General features: G+C 46.5%; 2 protein-coding genes across 6 annotated transcripts in view; both read left to right on the top strand.

Moving 5' to 3' along the window:
* The window catches only part of tmem62 (transmembrane protein 62), a 17,140-nt gene extending 15,662 nt beyond the window's left edge, over positions 1-1,478 (top strand). Inside the window, exon 15 of the transcript XR_004612793.1 lies at positions 1,464-1,478. The gene's annotated coding sequence lies outside the window, so the exon portion shown is untranslated. The remainder of the gene's footprint in view (positions 1-1,463) is intronic.
* The window catches only part of mideasb (mitotic deacetylase associated SANT domain protein b), a 23,221-nt gene extending 2,372 nt beyond the window's left edge, over positions 1-20,849 (top strand). Inside the window, exons 1-14 of one of the 5 annotated variants that reach the window (XR_004612791.1) lie at positions 1,174-1,265; positions 3,742-5,559; positions 7,636-7,908; positions 8,544-8,883; positions 9,090-9,156; positions 11,133-11,275; positions 11,783-11,886; positions 13,923-13,998; positions 15,066-15,154; positions 15,961-16,104; positions 16,788-16,907; positions 18,218-18,402; positions 19,230-19,523; positions 19,556-20,849. Coding sequence is in view for 1 of the 5 variants with exons in the window: in XM_034576803.1 (XP_034432694.1) it covers positions 4,000-5,559; positions 7,636-7,908; positions 8,544-8,883; positions 9,090-9,156; positions 11,133-11,275; positions 11,783-11,886; positions 13,923-13,998; positions 15,066-15,154; positions 15,961-16,104; positions 16,788-16,907; positions 18,218-18,402; positions 19,230-19,467 (3,339 nt within the window). In the remaining 4 variants the exon portion in view is untranslated. The other 4 variants (XR_004612792.1, XR_004612789.1, XR_004612790.1 and 1 more) reach the window with 4 other exon arrangements.

Raw genomic sequence — 20,849 nt, 5'->3', positions numbered from 1 at the left:
TAACACTGGGATTATTCTCTTTGGAAGTATCATGAATGAGACTCTGTCCTTCTGACTGTGATTCAACAATATTCTATTTTTTTGATGAAAGGATTGGAGATGGCACCTAGGCTCCTCCCTTTCTCCATGGGTCTGTCTCAGTATAAATGTATGAACACTGGCTGCTGGTAAGACTGAACAAGTAAATATTTCCACTTTAACTCCCTTAACTGTGCAATACTCATTCTGTCTGTTCATGTGCAATCCAGTCACTGCACATATTCTCACAGTGCACATCTTTACACTGTATATATTAGTTTTATTCCATTCATATTTTTCTATATCATTTATATTCCTTACACCTTAAGTATGGCATGTTACTTATTATTACTTACTGATGCCTATTTTTGACTCTTGCTGCTGTAATATTGGAAATTCCCCAACCGTGGGACTAACAAAGAATTATCTTATCTTATCTGAAATCAGGATCTGTCGGTGTGTAATGAACTTGTATATTACAGTTATAGACAGTTTATTTGGTAACAATGAATTCATAAGATAAGATGAACCTTTATCTCTTTAGCAACATGTCCCACAATGGGGAAACACACTGTTACAGTGCAGGGGATTCCAAGAATAGAAAAAAGAGAAGGTCATATTAAAGAGCAATTAAAACATGAGGAGATATAAAGATAGTGATGAATTATACAATGTAAACAGGATACATACACTGTAAACAGGATATATACACTGTAAACAAGAATGCACATGGACAAAATAGCAAATTGAAAGATATTGAAATTGCACAAATAAAAATAAACCTTAACAGCAGCTCTGACACAAACAAAGATATATTTTCAAACATCTCATTTTTGCAGCCTCCCATGAATTTGACACAGTTTGTGGATCACGTGAAGACGCAATTAAAGCTGAAAACGAATTTCATCATTTCATAATTTCATCACAAGGCGTGAAGGTGAAAGGAAAGTGAATGTTTTAAAAAAGAAAAAAAAAAAAACACCCCTTCACTTTCCCCTCCATCCCCGCGGTCCTCCCATGTGTGCAGGAATTTCCCGCATGGACTGACGGGGACTTTGCTCCGTAAATTACAGCGCGTTGCGTGTCATAGGAAGGCCTTATATGGGCCTGGAAGTGGGTGTGGCCTGCGAGCTTGTGGCTTGTGGAAGTGGGTTGGGGGGGGTGGAGGAGAGGAGAGTAGGGGGGGGGGTCACAAGACACGCAGAGACACGGACCGAGTCGCACGTCGAAAAAGGCCGCATCGCCCAGTGAGTGTGCGTGTTTTTTTTTTTTGTGTTGCTTTTTCATTTACCGTGCAACCCCTTGTGCAATAATGCGCAACGGACAGCGGCGGCATTGCGTCCGCGTTCGTGCACACTAGCGCCGCGGCTCCAGCCGGGGAAGGATCCTGTTTACGTCGACCCCCTGTTTTTTTTTTTTTTTACTTCCAGGAGGAGGAGGAAGAGGGGGGGAAAGAAAAAGTAAAACCCAGCAGCGATGAGTGAGGTCAGCGGCATAGCATGAGTCAACCTTGGGGATGTAATGCATGCAGTCATCGTCGCGGGTCGCTCGGTTTTGTGCGGGCCTGTGCGCAGCTGCTGGCCGCGGCGGAGGAGGGTGCGATCCTGCGGGGCTTTGAGCTGCTTTCATGACGGTAAGTAGGGGAAGCGGGCAGACGCGGAGGGGCTGGTGGCCGCGGTGGCGATGCCCTGCCGGCGGCGGTGTGCTCGTGCTCCGCGCGGGGTGTGCACGCTCCGCTGGCCGCACTGACACTGACCCCCCCCCAAAAAAAAGAGAAAAAGTTTTGTTTACCCCGCAGAGACGCAACCGGGCGACGACCCGGAGCCTCCGGGTCTCGAGCTGGGAGGATGTTTCCCGAACGCCCCGGTGAGACGGGTGGGCATGTGACGTGTTGTTAAATCGTGTTTACAAGCGGGAATCGATCCGCGGTTGTTTGTTTACGAGCCCCACGCAGCCGCCACACTTGTGCCATGCAGTGTGCACCGTTGGCTCGTTGCACGGGGACATGGCATTAGTGACTGGATAATCCTGTCCCCTGCAACAAAGGCTGTCTCGTAAATAGCGCTGAGCTGGCTGCTCCACGGAAAGTGATGTGGAGGGGAGGAGGGGAGGGGGGGTCCGGGAAGAGTCCTCCTCATCGGGCATGTTTTCTCCTTCTTCTCCTTCTTCTCCTCCTTCTTGTCTGTTCATCGTGCAGCCAGGCCGCATGCACGTCAGGCTGCTGCTGCTCGAGCCTCACGCACACACACATGGTTTTTAAATTAGGATTCGGCGACGGATTAGTGCGGCTAATGGCGCTCGGCGTTTATTTTTAAGACAATTGAACGTGTCAGTGTGATTACAGAGCTAAAGCCCGGGCTTGTGTAAGGTTGCACTAGTGATGCGTCACGATGATCCCTCGCACATCATGGTCGCCCTGTAATTAGCACTTGTGTGTGTGTGTTTTTTTGTTGTTGCTCCGAAGCGGTGCAAGAAAAAGTGGTTTCCCTCCGTGCACCGTCTTCGCTGCGATCTGGCAACGCAGCTCAATGCATGTGCAACGTCACATGGCGCTGCTGATGCACACAAACACTCAGTTCTAGCCTCGCCTGCATGGGGCCATTCAGTTCCCACCCGCCCCCAGTCTGTGCTTCCCCCTGAGCCCCTGCACGATCGGAACAGCTGCAGCTGTCTATTTTAAGAAGCTTGTGTTTTACTAGGCCACCAGTGCGAAGGGTGACAGTTGTCAGTCACTTTCTAGGTTGTCTGAGCTGTAGCTTAATTTATGCAATCATCTGGAGAAACCGTTTCACCCTGCGTTGGTTAATGTGAATCTTGAAGGAAAAACAAAGTCTCTGTTCAGGTTGTTGACGGCTGCAAAAGAGTGGTGAGATTTTCACTTTCTCGCAGATGGACCAAGGGGGTTTACGAATTTTAACAGAAACCGTGGCAATCTGTGTTCATCTTCAACTTTGGCAGACTGCGCCGAGTCCAAATCTGCTGCAAAACCTGGCCGTTAAATCATATTTTTGATAATCACAACGGGGTTACCATGGCAATTGTCAGGTTCTAAATTCGAGCTCATCGAAAGCCTTTAAGGCCATTTTAACTTCCCCCCCCCCCCCTTGCATAGATCTTTTCAGCATGACTCATGCTTGCTCACTCTCAGTTGCCCTTCCTTTTCGGAGTGTGCAGCCACGGTTCAAAGGGCACGAGTTCCCATTCTCCTCGCTCATGAGTCATGTAGTTGTTTAAAAAAAAAAAAAAAAAGGTTTCTATCACGTCTGTTTGAGGTTGTCTGGCGGGAACGAGGGATTCCTCTCCGTTACCGGTCAGTTAAAGTCGGAAAGTGAGGCTCAATGAGAAACATGTTATGTTTGTGTTTCAGCACTGATTTCATGGCCCGACATTAAACTTGGTGCAGCTCCATCCTCGAATGACATCCCTGGGAACTATTGATTTATCTATCTTTATGAACTCCCTTCCTAAAGAATGGTTGCTGTACGTGTTGGCCGGCGTGCAGGACCTTATCCCCGTGTCATGTGAGCTTAGTGAATGACACCGCTTAGACGTACCCATCCCCTCTATTCTCACACTTGATACCTTTTCAGTGCAGGACCATTGTTGAAAAAGCGAACAGCAGGTTTTTACATGGCTGGAGCAGGGATGACAATGAGAGCCCCCTGTGGTTACCCCTTTAGTCTGACGGCTGAATGCTTGACCTCTGCCATTTTCTCCATACAGGGTGTTGCCCGTGAATGAGAGAAACTCGCAGACCTCCTCAGATCTACTCACCCCAGGCCGACGTCCTCTGGATGGGTCACGAAGAACTTCAGAGGGGAGGAGAAGATTATGTTGGCTGACCCGGCCTCTGCTCACACTGATGTCAACGTAGTTTTACGGCTTAAATTTACTTTGGCTACCTATTGATTTTTTTGATTTTCTGGATATATTCAAGTGACACTCGCTGGAGGGTTAGTAGTTGGCTGGTTCGGCTTATTCATGCCCGTCATGAGTGTACCAGCCCAGCAGAAACCCAGCGCCAAAAGGACGGGCAAACGCATCACATTTTTCAACGAACAAAGCGTAGCAATGAAGGAGACTTCTCAGCACCCTGAAGGGTCCTACTATGTACCAGGGGCCACTGCCTCAGACCCTGGACAGAGCGAGGCCGCAAGTACCGTGACCTCCAATCCAGAGGGCCCTCACATGTTCCTCAACTCCGTCATCTTCAGCCCAGACAAAGGTGACCAGAGCAGGGGTCACTATCAGCAGACTGTTCCGATGAAGTGGGCCCACCAGGAGCCCAATCAGCAGCAGCCATCACTGTCCCAGCAGCAGAGAGCTGCCTCCTGGAACCCCGTAAGTAACTGGGGACAAAACTTTTCAAATTACATGGGAGGAGTTAACATAACAGACTCAAGGACTCAGAATGCGTTCGCAAAGTCGATGCACGAGACCTCGGGCATGCAGCCGCATCAACAGCCCGACAACAGAGCTACAGACAAGCAGCCTCTAGGGGCACCAGATGCCTACAGGGATGTAGTTAAGGCTCAGGGCATGGAGTGGGAGCAGCAGCAGCAGTCCCAGGCCTTTCAGGAATCCTTAAAACCCGGGGCACTGAACACCCAACAGTCCCACCAAGGAGGAAGCTCAGTCTTGCAGCCCTTCCAGTTGGCCTTTGGTCAGCCCAAGCAGCACCTGCCAGCTTACTACCAGTCCTTTCAGGGCAACAGGACAACCCTACCTAACCCACCTAACTACTCAACGCAGGCTAAACCCCCACACCAGTTACAGCAGCTGCAGAAGCAAGAGCAGATACAGCGCCAGCAGCATCACATAATCCAGCAACAAATTCAGCAGCAGCAGCACCATCAACAAATGCAGCAGCAACAAATCATTCAGCATCAACAGCATCTGCAGCAACATCTACAGCAGCAACAAATACAGCACGAGCAGCAGCAACAAAAGATACAGCAACATCAACAGCAGCAGCAGCAAATGCAACAACAGCAACAGCAGCAACAGCTGCATATTCAGCAGCAAATGCAACATCAGCAGTTGCAACAACAAAACCCTCATGTGCTTGACTATTACTCTGGTGCTCGAAATGCACACCCGCCGCCCCATCCACAGCCTGTGGTGGTACACTCCCAGGAGTCCTCTGCTCCCGCTCCCCCAAAGATCCAGGAACCGGCCATCCAGGACATCACCCCTGAACCCCAGCAGTCGTCAGACCCCCTGCAGCCCCCTCTCCCCTCCGTGCCCCTGTCCCAATCGCAGCCCCAGACACAGCCTCAATCCCAAACGCAGCTTCGTAGATCGCGGCGGCTCTCTAAGGAAGGAGGGGCGCCGTCCGACAACCCTTTTCTCTCGGTCTCCGCGGATCAGGCGGCAACGGGGCTGCAGGTCTCTCAGAACGGGGCCCGTGACATCCAGGCAGCCCCGACGGGCGTCATCCAGAGCACACGCAGGAAACGTAGGGTGTCCCAGGAGGTCAACCTGGAGACTCTCGCTCAGAAGGCCTCAGAAATGGAGTCTCTACCACCGCATGTTGTCCAGGTAAAGGCTCATTTTTATAAAATGTCAGCCATTTTCCCTTTTATCGCTTGTATAACTGTACTCGGTTATTTCCTCAAGCTAAAAAGCCAAACAAACAACCTTAAGTAGAAAAGGACTAATGTTCTTAGTCTCAATCACTACAAGGGCATTTTTATCGAAACGTGTCGCTCTTGCTGGAAGCCTTAATTGAGAACATCTCGGCGAGAGCTAGAAATCTATTTCTCTAGTGTTATCTGAGGGTATAATTGCATTGGGACTGTAGCTCCCCGAACAAGAGCGGGAGCTGAAACAAACACCCTAATGCAGCTGCCAAGAAAATTCTGCCAAAACTTGTGTTGTTAGTGATTAACGTGTTGCTGGAAGAGATGCTGAGTGTAATCAACGCCCAATGAAGTGTGCGCCACGGAAAACTGAGCTGCTCAGCTCTGCCTTGTGGGGGAAAGTCTGTGGCTGAAGAAGTCTTTACATGGTGAATGTTGTCCCGGGGTGAATGTATACTTTATAAACAGCTTCATATGCCACTTTTTCCGCCCTCAAAAAACAAACCACTTAATAAATTATGCCCAACTCTGCCTTGTGGCGTCATATACTTGTGTGTTTATCTACTGAATGTCTCGATTGTGCAACAAGTCCTGTTTCCAAACAGCACTGAGTCAGTGTGTCTGCAGTTCAGCGCCCTGGATTTGCCTCATGGGTAGCTGATCATACAGACAGTGTGTTTGGTTACATGCCTGCACACCTCCCCCCATCCCATCAAAGGAGAGAAACACCAGCCTGGCCTTGTCTGCCCCCTCCCTCCTCTCTCGCTCTCTATACAGGGAGGGGTGCAGGGTTGCCCTACGTGCAGTGCTCAGCAGAATATCTGTCCTCCACCACACTGGTGCAGGGGCTGGAGTTTTCCACCAGCAATAATGAGCAGAGATCCAGCACAGCCCCACTGCTGCATGGCTCCCTGCCCCACGTAGATGTGCAGCGGCAGAATGCATCTGTCTTCTGCTGGCCTGTGATGTGGTGGTTGCTCGGAGCGCTTTGAAGCTGCTCCGGAGTTGATCGTTGTTTCGTGCCCACCCATTGTGGTTTCTAAAAGAAAGAAATGTGAGGAGTCATCTCTGAAACGGTCCGAGCTGCACCTAGCAGTGCAATCCAAGGCATGAGGATGTTTCAAAATGAGTCCTGCAGTTCATTTTCTGTGTATGGATTCTGTCGGGGTATATCTCAGGCGTTTAATGACATATTGACTTATTTGTCAACACCCCAAGTTTGAGTATTGACTTCATTTTCTTTACGCATTAGGTTTTTGTGTCAGATGGGGAACAAGGTTGCAGAGTTTCCGAATTATTCTATTGACTTAAATTTGGCCTCTTGCCCCAGATGAATTAACCTCCACCCAAATTGATTTATTGAGTTATTGAACCATATTGAACTGCTTTGACTTAAAGTTGTTGGGGAATTACAACCTCTACACGTGTCTCTTTGTGCTCTGAATCATCTACACAAGTTTTGTGATTTGAATAGTTGTTGAATTTGATTTTGTGCGACCTAAAATCTGATCATGAACTTTGTGCGAGCTGCAGTTTCGAGTGGTGTCACATTGAGGAACAACAGGATGAAGCTGTCTTCGATTTTTGTTTCAGTTCAGTCTTTGACTGTGACAATAGCCAAGTTTGATGAGTCACCCGCCCCCTTTAGGAGTTGAAGTGTTTCAAGGATGTAATATTGTTCCTTAATTTAAGGCTGCAACCGTAATCATTATCTTTTATTAAAGAAATATAGTGTTACTCTCTGGCTTAATCATTTTGTCAATTAAACATCAGAAAATTACACATTATGACTTTAAAGCTAGATTAAAAGACATAAAAGACTAAGAAAAAAATACTATTTTCTTAGGGTTTTATGACTTTTAATCTAGCTTTAAAGTCATAAAAAAAGAACAATTACACACAGATTACATGGATTTAATGTTTCAGATCTACAGGATTAAATTCACCAATTTCTACATTTGCAGGGTTCTTTTAATGCATTTGTATTTGTTCTTATTTTATATCCGTTTCAAAACAACTTTCTCCCTCCATGTAGGAGACCCACCGGCCGTGGAGTCCCACTGCCTCAGAGGGCCTGAACGCCAAGCGGCAGCGAGACGACAACCTTCTGCCGCTCGTCATCCCCGTGTCTGTTCCGGTGCGGAGGCAGGAGCCCTCGTCCCCTGACAGAGATGAAGCGGCCCTGGCTTCAGGCTGGCCCCCCAGGCCTTCGAACCCCCAGGACCTCGGCCGTGCAGACCACCAACCCTCGGTCATTGTCACACGGAGACGCTCACTCAGGAACTCCTTGTCAGAGAGCTCAGAGCAGGTTGGTGCACATTTGTTCCTGGCTGCTGTTTTTTTATTTTTAGCAGTGCCAGCAGGATTTGGAATATAATTTTTTTTCAACAGACATCAAATAATTGAGGGTTAAAATCTGCTGCTCCTCTGTCTTCTTCATTCTCCTTCCTTCCTGTCTGAACTCAAGCTATCAAATCCTTGCATTTATGCCCCATCACCCCAACAAAACACTGCCCCTTCCCCCCCCACCATGCTCAATGTCTCCCCTGCCCCCATTTCAGTCGTCCACACATTTCTGGCTCTCCGTCTTTCAGTTGGTGGTGGGGGCTTTGGTGAACTGTTTGCCCTGTCCCAGATCAGGCAGATTATCAGGATTTAGCATGGCAATACTGTACATTATGTACGGTACAGATGAGAGCTGGGTTTCCTTGTTTCCTCTTGCTCTCTCTCTCTCTGTGATGGCCCGAGCCAACTGTTGTTGTTGTGTGTGTGTGTGTGTGTGTGTGTGTGTGTGTGTGTGTGTGTGTGTGTGTGTGTGTGTGTGTGTGTGTGTGTGTGTGTGTGTGTGTGTGTGTGTGTGTGTGTGTGTGTGTGTAATTAAAAATCACAGTGCACACAAAGGCCTCTGTGGTAAATTCACCCAAGATTATCTTCTCCCACCAGAATGGCGGCACAGAGGGGGAGAAAGAGGACGACGGCAAAAAGTCCAAACGGCGGCCCCGGCCTGAGCCCCTCTTCATCCCCCCGCCGAAGCCGGGCTTATTCATTGCTCCGACCCCCTACTCCAGCATCACACCTTACCAGAGCCACCTGCGCTCCCCTGTACGGCTGGCCGACAACCCCCTCACCATGCCCCCTTACACACCTCCGCCGATCCTCAGCCCCGTCCGCGAAGGCTCGGGCCTCTACTTCTCCACTTTCCTGTCCTCTGCTGCAGCCGGCAGCCAGGGCCTGCCGCCGCCTGCTACGCCCAAGTCGGCCACACGCAGCCTGTTACGTTCCAGTAAGTAGGAAAATAAAGTTCATACAACTTCCCTGAATTATCCACAGGACAACTTGACTACGTAAATTCAAACATTAAGCAATAAACATCTGGTGAATGAACTATGAAAGTTGCTGTAATAACTTTTGCAATGTATTCCTGTGATTATGAAGAAACCCTTTTTGATAATGTCACTGAGCGGATCTTGTGTTGCTGCCCCTTTGCAGACAGCTGCGACATCACACCCCCGGTTCTGTCTGCGTTTAGCGAGGCCACTCCAGTCAGCATCGAGCCGTGAGTATTTTTCCTCTCCACGTCTCAAAAATCATCATCTTCCGCTGGGTTTTGGGGGTTGTGTGTCATTTTCAGATAAATTTATATGGCCACTCAAACTGCACGCAGCATTATCGTAGCGGGAGTAGTAGCTCTGCGATCAATTATTCAAACCCAAACACTGGGCTGAATCATGAAATGTCTTGAAGGAGAGCGCAGACCTCTTGAAATTCTAAACCCATCCTTTAAAGTGGTTCCTCCCCTTCGCCGCTGTTACCACTGGAATCTTTTGCCCTGTCATCCACGGCCAGATTTAGTGGCAGCATCCACCTCCTGATCTAACGACGCTGCCTAATGTCTCTCTGCAAAATGCATCCTGTCATAACAACGCCATACTGCCTGTCAAGCGGAAGCCTTAAAGCTTCTTGAAACACAGATGGACACTGATTAGAATGGACACATATCTTAAACATGTGGCTTTTGTTGACGTTGAACATTCAGTACTTAAGATTGAGGACGCCCACGGTTTAATGCTACAGCAAACACGAGTTGAGCTTCACTCGGTCAGATTACAGAAGAGTAACTGGTGTGTCTGTTTTGGGTGTAGCCCAAAATATTGACATTGTGTTAATCCACTGAAATCCAGGTTGAATTTTCTATAGATTTGCAGACTTTCTACATTTTTGTTTTTGTCATTGTTCAGCAAGTTTTAAACTGTTGTTAGTCCACATGCATGGTCCCATCTTTCGTTTTTAACACTAACGACCCTTAAAAATCACCCAAAAAAAGTTTAGCCGTAATCTCTCAAAATATTATTATGGATAAATAGTTTTATTTTATTATGAACTAGTGCAGTGCCCGTTATAAACCTGCCTGTTTGCATTGGGCTGTTGGTTTGGCCTGTGGTGATGCTGGTGGCAGCTTTCTTTCTAAAACTGTGAAAGTGACACGCAGTGATTGAGCAGCGGCAACTAAAGATCAGCTGCAGGACTCAGTCTGCAGAACCCAGGTGAACTCCACCACTGACAATAACAGCCACCATACAGAGATGTAATCTGAATACATCAAATGGATGCTGCAGAAAAATAACGTCAATAAAAAATAGCGACTCAACAAAATCGGAATAGAAAGGTGATTCTCAGATGCACTTCAATGCAGAGTAGTCTACAACAAAGTAATGTAAACAACCCAAAGCAAATAAGACATTAAGTGGCACGGTCTTCATAAATGTAAACACAACCCTCGATAGCTTGGATGTTTATGAACGCAGCAGAGAAAAGGGGCAGTTTTAAGGACATGGATATTTGTATTTTTTTAAGGTGCAGTTTATGGGGGTTTGTTGTGCAAGCTGTTGCCTGAGCGGTGCCAGCTGCTCAGCGGTCAGCCGGGGACGAGCCGGTGAGGTTTCCCATAAATCATGGCTTCAGCTGGTTCTGGTGTACTCCCAAACAAACGGGAGGCATCACAGTTCCAACTCTTAGTAGCCCATCTTCCCTTGGGGAGGCGGCCAGAACACACACACACACACTCGCTCAGCTGGAATCACTGCAGGGGAGGGAGGGAGACGTGCTCGAAAGGGATTATCTGTGTGAATGCAACGTGATTTTCACAACTACATCAGGGTGATATCTGGTTTCAGCCCCTCGAGAAATGTCTTTGAGTCTTTCTTTCTAGGATGCTTTTACTTTTATTGGATTTCAGAAGCTCGTTTGGTTTGAATCTATCTCAGGCATTTACATTTTATTCATCGTGCCGAGAGCCGAAGTGAGCTGTGTAACGAGCTTGAATTCAAAACCGTGCAAGAATTGCCAGAGAGCCTCCACAATCTCCCCCGGACTATTTAAAGATCATGGCAGAAAGAAAAGCTGGGAAACCAGAACATGATCTCGGGAATTAAATCAAGAGCTTTACTTGATATTTATACACAGTGTCTTTTTGATCGAATCCAAATTGAGTCGTGTCCAGCCCTGTCGCTCACACTGATGTCCTGTTTGCAGACGGATAAATATTGGGTCGCGGTACCAGGCGGAGGTGCCAGAGCTGAGGCAGCGGTCAGTTGTCGAGCTCGATCACCATCGCGCCGATCTGGTCTGGTCTCCGTTGAACGAGCTGCAGGACAAACCTGAATTCCATGAGAAAGGTAAGAGTAAGTACCTGACGCAGTATTTCACAAGCGTTACATCACCGGATACAAGGGGGCATTCATTTGGTTGCGCAGTTTCGAATTTATTTACTTTATTGATTTTAATATCACATGATAGTAGTACTTTGTTTTTCACATATAAACCAACCAGTTTCTTTTGTCTCTTTTAATTCAGTTTGAGACACAAGTCTGTCATTTCCTTGTTTTCAAAATACAGAAGTATCTCTGTTATCACTTCAGTTTAAGATCGAGCTGATGCACTGTCCGAAGCAGATGACTTATTTGCATACGGAAAAAAAGGCACAACAGCGTTTGAAAAATGAAAACCTACTGAAACACTGTCAACATGGGTTGTAGCTCTGGACAGGACCCGATCAAATCACATAACACTACACATTTATACTGTTAAATATCGTTTTAATCTTCATTCTCTCCCTTACAAACATTGTCAGCATTGTATGCAGCATAATAACCAAGGTCAACATTGATCTCTGTCTCTTTCAGTGGAAGATCTCATGCACCTGGCCTGCTCCAGTGTTTTGTGTGGAGGAGGCACCAACCAGGAGTTAGCTCACCATTGTCTGTACGAATGCAAAGGCGACATAATGGTGAGTGTGACAGAACAATCCTTATTGAGCGGCCGGGGGCAGGGAGTCGCATTATCAACAAGAAAAATGAACAGGTGCTTGTGTTCTGCAGTCAGCAAACACTGTTCAGTTCAAGTTTCCTTCTAACCCACAAACCTGCTGTTCTCTTAAAGATGAACTTGACTCGTGAAAACAATGAAATCTTCATTTAAATAAATAGTTTATAGTACTTTTAGATTATATTGTTTGTTCTTTGTGAGGCCTAATGCGCAGTTCACTCATGATTTTATATGTTATGTACGGGAAAGTTCATAGAGTTCTATGACTTTGCTTTGTACCTGGACAGAAGCACATTACTGCAGTGCAGCCGGGTTCTGCTTTGCTTTCTGCACAAGTGTCTGTGTATGTTTGCAAAAGCTGGTTTCTACAAGCAGGTTAAGGGATCACAGAAATCTATGAACACAGCTTGATTTCTGTCGGTGAAACCTGATATCTTGATTTCCTGGTACAGGAACCAGGACAAAAACAAAAAATTTGACAAGGCGTTGCTTCATATTTCTCACGGAAAACATGCAGGTGAAAATGTAAAAAGTACAACGCGTGGGAAAGGAGACAGAACGATTACTGACCGGCTGGGTGTAAAAACGCAAAGTTGAATGTAATCATGCTGATGCCGTGCACATGCCTCTGACTTCCTGCCTGAACCCGCTGCCTCTCCAGTTGCCTTATCTGAGCGCTGAGTGATTAGTGAACAGCGGTGACTGATATGTAGGATTTCACTTTGCTCTGCCCTGAAGCTCTGTGGCGGCCTGAGATGACTGGGACGGTGAAACGGTTTGAATATGTAGCCAGAGGCAGAGAGATGCTGCAGCGGGTGGAGCAGAGGAGCTGCACATGCTGTAGAAGAGACAGTGTGAGGCAGGCAGGTTTACTCGCTGTCAGGAAATGATTTTGAAATTTAAAATCGGAAGTTAAAGCTTCTTATCTGTGAGGATTAGCTGCTTTTCTTTGTTCTTTGTTGTATTTAACTTTAAATATCTTTCTACTGTGGAAGGAGTGAAGGTGTCATCCCAGGTTTTTTTTGCCACCTTGTTATGAGATGAGATATTTTTTGATCCCACGCTGGGAAAATTCACTTGTTACAGCAGCAGATAAATAAAATGATGAAGACAAGAGAACAATTGAGAGTATAAAACAAATAATTGATATAAAACTACAGAGAATACTGAAATGCACCTTCGCTACAGACGGAAATATTACTTGTGAGACACTTACTAGAGTAAAGTGCTGTGGCCCTGGATGACTGCACAAGGATGTTTACTGTATCTGTGCATTATTTATAAGGACATATTGACATATATAGGCTGTTGTAGGTTTATAGGCAAGTATGGTTAACAATATGAGTATATAATGGTTTATGTCACTAACTTGATGAGGGAAATGTTTTCTACTCTCAGGATTCCGGGTGAAATCCGCAGCATTGTGCAGCACATTGTTGTTGTTGCAGCTGTACTTTGGTTTTCATGCATGTGGTCAGGTTTTGCACGTATTTCTTAGCTGCAAGCAAAGCAGCAAGATTTCAGGCCCTAGCAACCAGCACTGGTCCAGCGTTGTCAAGGAAACCACGAGGGGGTGGGGGTGGGGGGCTGTCAAAGCACCCACTCTCTGCAGCGGTCCGACTCTAACTGCTGCCTTTTCAACATTCACACTCAGTGAGACGGTTTCTTCTCAAACACCTCAAAGTCTTTTTTTTTTTTCTTGACGATGCCAGATGGCGAATCATCATCATCATAATAATCATATGATGCACCCGGGTACTTGATACTTGCAGGAAAATGAGAGCGATGGTTATCTCTCCCTTCCCCGGTGACCTGCGAGATTCACGGCTCAGTGTTGTTATCTCTAGGTGCATAAAGCACAATCAGAGCCCCAGTCAGCTCGTTTGGCAGCAGCCTCCTGTTGTATAAAGGCTCAGAGGAGGCACTGCTGCTGCCGTGTGTAAAGTTTCCTCATTTGAAATTCACGTTTGAAATATTTTTTTTTTTTTTTTTTTTCAGGCTGCTCTGTCGCTCCTGATGCTGAGGAATCCAATTTTCCCCAAGTCTCATCGTCTGTCAGACTTCCACTACTCAGGCAAGTCATATGAATACAGAACTAATAGGTTTTAACATGTTTTCTTTTAACCTAATGTAACTGGATGAGATTTAATTGCAGCTGAAACAAGTTGCAAGAGAAATTTAACTGTTTAGATATTTGAGTTCAAGAGAGAAATAACAAATGCTCCCAAATTCCAGTTTTTCTCATGTGAGTTTTGTTTTTCTTGAAATATTATGTTAATTGTTACTTTTCAGACTTTCTTTATCGATATAGTCAGCGGATCCATTGATATGATTGATGATATGATATGATTGTACTTGTGAATTAAAGCTCTACATTTACATCACATTGTCGTTACTTTGAGACCAGTATGTTTCCAGTCACAGAAAGTTGACTGAATTTGTCAGTGTCAGAACATTTCTTTGCATCCTTATCTCCTTAACTGATAAACTCCACCCGTCTGGCACTCAAACAAAGTTCAGAGCAAACGAAAAACAAACACTTTCAAACCGAGTTAAACTCTGTATTTGTGTTTTTATATTTGCGCCTCACGTTCGTAATCCGACAGAGCATTTCTGATTTATTGTGTCCAAACAGTGATGAATTATCTAAGCCGCTGCCTCTGAGCTGTGGCAGCTGCAGCAGAGAGAGTGAGGCGTGGGTGGTGGTGGTGGTGGTGGTGGGGGCAGTGGGAGACTGTGGAGGATTGTCAGGGTCAGCATGATGAGGCAAGGAGGGGAATGGGGAGGGGCTTTACTGTATGTGGTTAATCCAGAGCAGAAGACAGGAGCACCATTGTTTATCAAGTGATTTGTGTGTGTGTGTGTGTGTGTGTGTGTGTGTGTGTGTGTGTGTGTGTGTGTGTGTGTGTGTGTGTGTGTGTGTGTGTGTGTGTGTGTGTGTGTGTGTGTGTGTGTGTGTGTGTGTGTGTGTGTGTGTGTGTGTGGTGGATTTAAGGGGGGTTGGACTGAACTTGTCTCCACACACACACTGAGAGTAAAGCAGGATTCTTGTTGTGTAATTAAACTGGTCACTAACACACTGCATCTCTCCCCTCCTCTGTCCCTCCTCTGTCTCTTTGTCGTCTTCGTCTCCTCCCTCAGGATCCGACAGCTGGACGGCAGCTGAGCGACGCCAGTTCAACAAAGGCATCACTGCGTACAAGAAGGATTTCTTCATGGTGCAGAAACAGGTACGTGTGAAGCTTTCAAACATGTTAACGACTCTTAAACGTCCCAGTTCAACGGTGCACAAGTGATGGTGTCCTCTCCTCTCTCTCCCTCCCCCCCCCCCCCCCCCCCCCCCCCCCCCCCCCCCCCCCCCCCCCCCCCCCCCCCCCCCTGGCGGGGCGGGGGGAGGGAAATACAGTCACTCTGGAACAATGTTTCCTTCCCATTTAATCATTCGCTGTGTCACAGTCAATTACTGCTTCTCCACAACAGAGGAAAACTATTTCATGTTCTTATCCGAAACCACTTCACCGAACAAGGCCAAATTAAATCAGTTCTAGAGTTTCACGGTCTTCTAATTGACAAACCGCCAAATTAGAGACTTTAAAGTTTGGCTCATGAATATGCTTTAGGCCTTCGTCGTTTGAGAAACTGCAATTTGATCTTTTCTAAACAATTGGAGAGAAGTCATTGATTGGTAGATCTATAGAAGAGATCTGCTGTTTTGCTAAGTGATTAAAGTGCCTCCACATTTTATGATTTCACCTTTTCAAATATAAGAAACTGATGCTTTTATCTCTTAGTAAACTGATGATCCTACATATATTTCAAAGATAAGACAAAATAATCTGCACGTTAAATTATAACTGATAATCTGCATCCACAGCTGCAATTCTTTGATCAAAATTTCAAAAATTGTTTATGTATCTTCCTGCTGCTCACTGTTTGCTTTTCCACAGCACATGACTGTGGTTGTAGCATCTTAAAACTCCGGTAACAGAGAGAGTGTGTGTGTGTGTGTGTGTGCGTGCGTGTGTGTGTTTGATAGGTGACCACGAAGACAGTAGCACAGTGTGTGGAGTTTTACTACACGTACAAGAAACACGTCAAGATCGGCCGCAATGGGACGCTGATGTACGGGGAGGCGGAGCCTTTGGACAGCAGGAGCACAGAGGAGGAGACGGACCAGAAGGTCAGTGAAATATAATGTTCTCCTACTGCGGTCACAATGTGAAGACACTGCATTTACAGTGTGTAGCACTTTTCTAGTGACCACTCCACATGTCACATTCTCACACTGGGGCAACTTGGGGATCAGTGTCGAGCCCAAGGACACTTAGACACGTGAACTGGAGGAACTGGGAATTGAACCACAGACTTTCTATTGCAGAGAGAATCTTACAAGATGTGAAACAACTGTGTTTTATGAAGATGTGAAACTGCTCAGTGTCATTTCAGAGAAGCCAGCTCAGATTTTCATTTATCAAAAAAAAAAAAAAAAACACTCCCACCATTTTGTATCTAGGGGAATAAAACTGATGCAGATATTTCTCTCAACCACGGAAACATTGCAGGTACAGTTTTTCCGGTTGTCATGGCAACTGACCACAGCTACGTGCATATATAGTAACAAGTTTGAAACTTTCTCACGTCCCATTTCTCTCGCAGCATTTACTGCATATAATTAAAAAAGCACAAATACTTTAAAGCCTATTTTCAAGGAAGCAGAAGTGTGAAAGGTCACATATATAATACATCTATAACACTCTTCAGAGTCCTATATGTATCTTTATATAACGGCTCCAGAGCTTTATACATGAGCACGCTGCCGTCAGCTTCTCTCCCAGAGTCTTATCACTTCATTCCTCCCTGCAGGTCTCTCACAGGCTGGAGCCCCAGCGGGAGGAGGACAGCAGGAAGTGGGAAGGGTCAGCTGACAGGAAACAGGATGTCGGCTCCACCAGAGTGTCGCAGTCGCTGAAGCCCACCGAGAACGTGAGTGTGAAATTTATCATCGCGAAACGATAACTGCAGATGAACCAAAACTAAAGGCTGGAATATTCTTTCATTCGTGCACGAGTTAGGAAATAGAAAGAAGCTGCAGCTCTGATTGTCATTGTCAGAGGGGGACTGATTTTATTCATGTGTGCGTGTTTGTATTAACGCAAAATCCTCACGCACTCTGTCTGAAGCCGTTGGACTGATTCTATCTGGATGTTTTCATTTTCTCACAACGTCACGTTTATCTTTCCAGCTGCTCTTCATGTCACGTTCACTGACCACAGTAATTCTCAGCTGCACAGATTCTTTATTTGCTCCCTGGTCTGTTTGTGCAGTAAAGATGTTGCAAGAGGCCTTTGACTGCTTTTCCTCCCTTAGCAGCAGATCATTGTTTCACAAGCAACAACAAACTATCACAGACACTTTTTTATGAAGGCTGAATAACTAGCCTGCAAACAACTGACAAGGCACCAGACACACTCTGCAGACGTTAGTACATGTTTTAAAGGAGTATTTAATTGTGAGTATTTGAATTTTTAATACAACACAACCCACACTCCACTTTTACTAAATACTTCACAGACGCTACAAATGTCCTCATAGATTTGTACCAATACATTATAGTGTTGGCTCATGAACTGCTCTTATAAAAGAGACATTAGAGACATGAGGTCATTCGTATAATGTTTACAGACAAACTCACACTTCAATTGTCAGATAAACATATTTTTAAAAAGTCTGTGCAGGACAAAAAAACATTCCTAAGCCACAACAGCAAAGTAAACAACGATAAACAAAGGAGATTTTTTTGGACCAGCCTGACTTGACCCTTTGGAGAATCCCCAGTTGTCCTCGTCCCACTTTTGTCCTTTTGAACTCTGCCCCACTTGTCCTGGTTGACGTATGTTGGCTTTGCTGCCCCCTGCTGGATGGTTCAGAGCAGGGAACTTGGCCGATGTCGGCTTCTCTGGATTGTGCAACTCCCCATTATGTCTGTCAGTAAACAATGACTCAACAAGAACTGCTTCTCCTCGGTGTTTCCACTGCTTCTCCCCGTTCCGTGCCCCCGTGTTGTTGTTGTAAGTTCCAGGCCAGGCATTTATCTGTGTTTACTTAAACTCTGTGTCCATGTGTTTGTTTCCTGGCACACGTTTGCATGCCATTGTAACGCTACCCGACATGAAAGCAGATCGTGAAGTAGCTTCGGGCTCATTATATTCCTCCTAATTGCTCTCAGTGACTGTGTTAAACCTGAGCTGTTGTTGTTAACGGCCCCTTTCTGCTTTTTTTTACTGTGCGTGCAGGCCGGGACCGTCCTGATCATGAAAGGCCAGGAGGACGCCGGGAGGGAGAAGCCGCTGTCCCGGGTCGTCCCTCCGCCCACCTCCAAACCGCGCAACGACGACAGCGCACGCCGGACGAGCCCTGCGGCGCCCAACAAAGGCACCGCGGCTCAGGAGGGAGAGTTCCCCTGCAAGAAATGTGGCAGGTTGGTGAAGAGACGCTGCTGCTGGGACTCTGTTTACTTAGTGGGAAGCCGACGGCACTTACTTCAGTTCCATAAGCAGCCGCACACTGAACTATCCAGATGTAAAATGCAGAGTTTCTACAGGAAACCTTGCTCCTGCCGCCGCTCGGAGTTCATATCGGTAAATAAAAGTGTAGAAGTGTCTCACGGTGTCTTGCTGCCGTGCTTCGATTGAGTAACAGCCCGGCAACACCAGGCCTGTTATTGCCAAGCGTTGTCCTAGCAACAGAAGCCCAGCAGAGACGGAGCTTCTTGCCTCTCGACGATGCGGCGCTACCCAGTGACACGACGAGAACTAAACGCTCTCTCTTTAAATCCTCCCCCTGCTCAAAGCCTGCTCATTATAGATCTACCACCTCTAGAGTCAGATGAGTAACGATACAGGAAGTCCACTCAGGCTTATCAGTCACTTGCAGATATCACACGGTTCAGATGATACAGAAAAGTTTGTCCCAGTTCACGTGGCTGCAGACGCATGATGTTATATTGAGTGTAGAACTAATATGATCAGTGCATAAACATTGACTTTTATCGCTGTTAATGATTCGAGTCTCTTTTCTCTAATAACTGTAAACTAAATATCTCCAGGTTTTGAACTGTTGCTCAGGCAGAATGTATAATTCATGTACATCATAATGGAAAACTTATATTTCACACTTTTTTCTGAGACTCCATCAAATACTACTAATGATGAAGATGTGACCTTCGTTTCGTTTTCTTTTCTTTCTGCTCTTCATCATAACATGTCCACCCAAACCCCTCTGACCTGCTCCGTCCTCCTCCTGCAGGGTCTTCTACAAGGTGAAGAGCCGCAGCGCCCACATGAAGAGCCACGCCGAGCAGGAGAAGAAGGCGGCGGCTCTGCGGCAGAAAGAGGCCGATGAACGAGCGGCGGCGAAAGCGGCGGCCGAGGCGGCGGCCGCCCTGGCGGCTCGGCAGCACAACGGGACCCGGCAGGTGGGCGGGGACAGCACCAACGACGACTCGTCGGACAGGGACGACGAGGATGACGAGGACTGGCAGTGAGAGGAAGGCCGCGCACTCTGACTGTTGATTGGCTTGTTCTCTGGGATCAGAGGAGGAAGGATCCCTCCTGTGAACAGTTCGCAGAACAAGACGACTTCCGTTGCTCTGCACATTCAGGGACAGATTTCCCTCCTGCGTACGTGATTGAGTGTGAATGTGTGGAGTGAGTGAGAGTGTGTGTGTGTGAGTGTGTGTACTGTGTGTGTGTGTTTCTCACCAACGCCCCTTTACTCTGCTTGAAAAGCTTTTCAGGAGTTACCTCTCTTGGTCACAGGGCTCAGTCAAATCAAAGCCATGCCGCCCCTCTCGGCGCTGTCCTGCCCGCCACGCCCAGGCCGCGGCCTTCCTCAGCACTTTGAGTCTCGCCCCGCTTCGTTCGTCCGGCGTGAAACTTGTCCCACCTCCTCCTCCTTTTTTCCCCAACCCTTGGATGAGCCACAGCGCGTTAGCTTGAGCTGCACCCCCGACTGTCATCGAGTTTTGACTTTATGAACCTTTGGAATCTGACAGCTGGAGGCGGCGAGGCGAAATCAGAGGAGGCTCTCGCTGTCGGTTTCTCTGCACTAAGACGGACGGACGGACGGCATGCGCAGCCTGTCGCCTCTGTGCCGCCGCTCCTCTGCACTCGAGGCTGCCGGACGCTTCCTCAGACGCATGACGTGCACCGAACGGGTCCCGTCTCTTCTGTGAGTTGTTCATTTGGGCTTCAGTTCTGTGAATCCCCCCCCTCGTCACTTTTTACAGTTCACCGTTTGTTCCTCACGGTTGATGCCTTGGATGTTTTGATAACTTTTATCTTGAAATGACAATCAATTTTACACTGTTGTTGTTGTTGTTTTTATATAAATATATATATATGCAGGTGAACGTTACTTTTTCTGCCTGTGTAGCTATACATGGTTATCGTTGTTGTTTTTCGTGAAATGTTCTTGTTGATGATTATTAATATTATTATTATTATTATTATTATTATTATTATTATTATTATTATTATTATTATATTCTGTTTTTGGCTGCAATTGAATTGAGCGCTTTTTACCGTACATGTCTATAACTTTTTCTTCTTTTTTAAAATTTTATTTAAACAAAAAACTCAAATAATGCTACTTGCTGCCTGTTTGTAACTGTGGGATTTTTTTGGGGGGGGAAGCCAGATGTGATGAAAAGGCAGAAACGTATGTGCAATAGAAACAAGTTGACCCCCAGTTACCAGAGCGTGTCCCCCCCCCACCCCCTCTCTCTATGTGTTGGATGCCTCGCTGTCAACACAGTAACTGATGGACTCTGCAGGTCTCTATAGATGCACAGAACGTGGTGGGAAAGACAACAACAGCACAAAGTCATTCAACAAACAAGTTTTGGAAATAAATAGGCAGAAGTGA

Source organism: Hippoglossus hippoglossus, chromosome 22 (genome assembly GCF_009819705.1).
Source record: "Hippoglossus hippoglossus isolate fHipHip1 chromosome 22, fHipHip1.pri, whole genome shotgun sequence".
NCBI lineage: Eukaryota > Metazoa > Chordata > Actinopteri > Pleuronectiformes > Pleuronectidae > Hippoglossus > Hippoglossus hippoglossus.
Note: the sequence above shows the minus strand (reverse complement) of the source record. Positions and strands in the feature narration are given on the sequence as shown.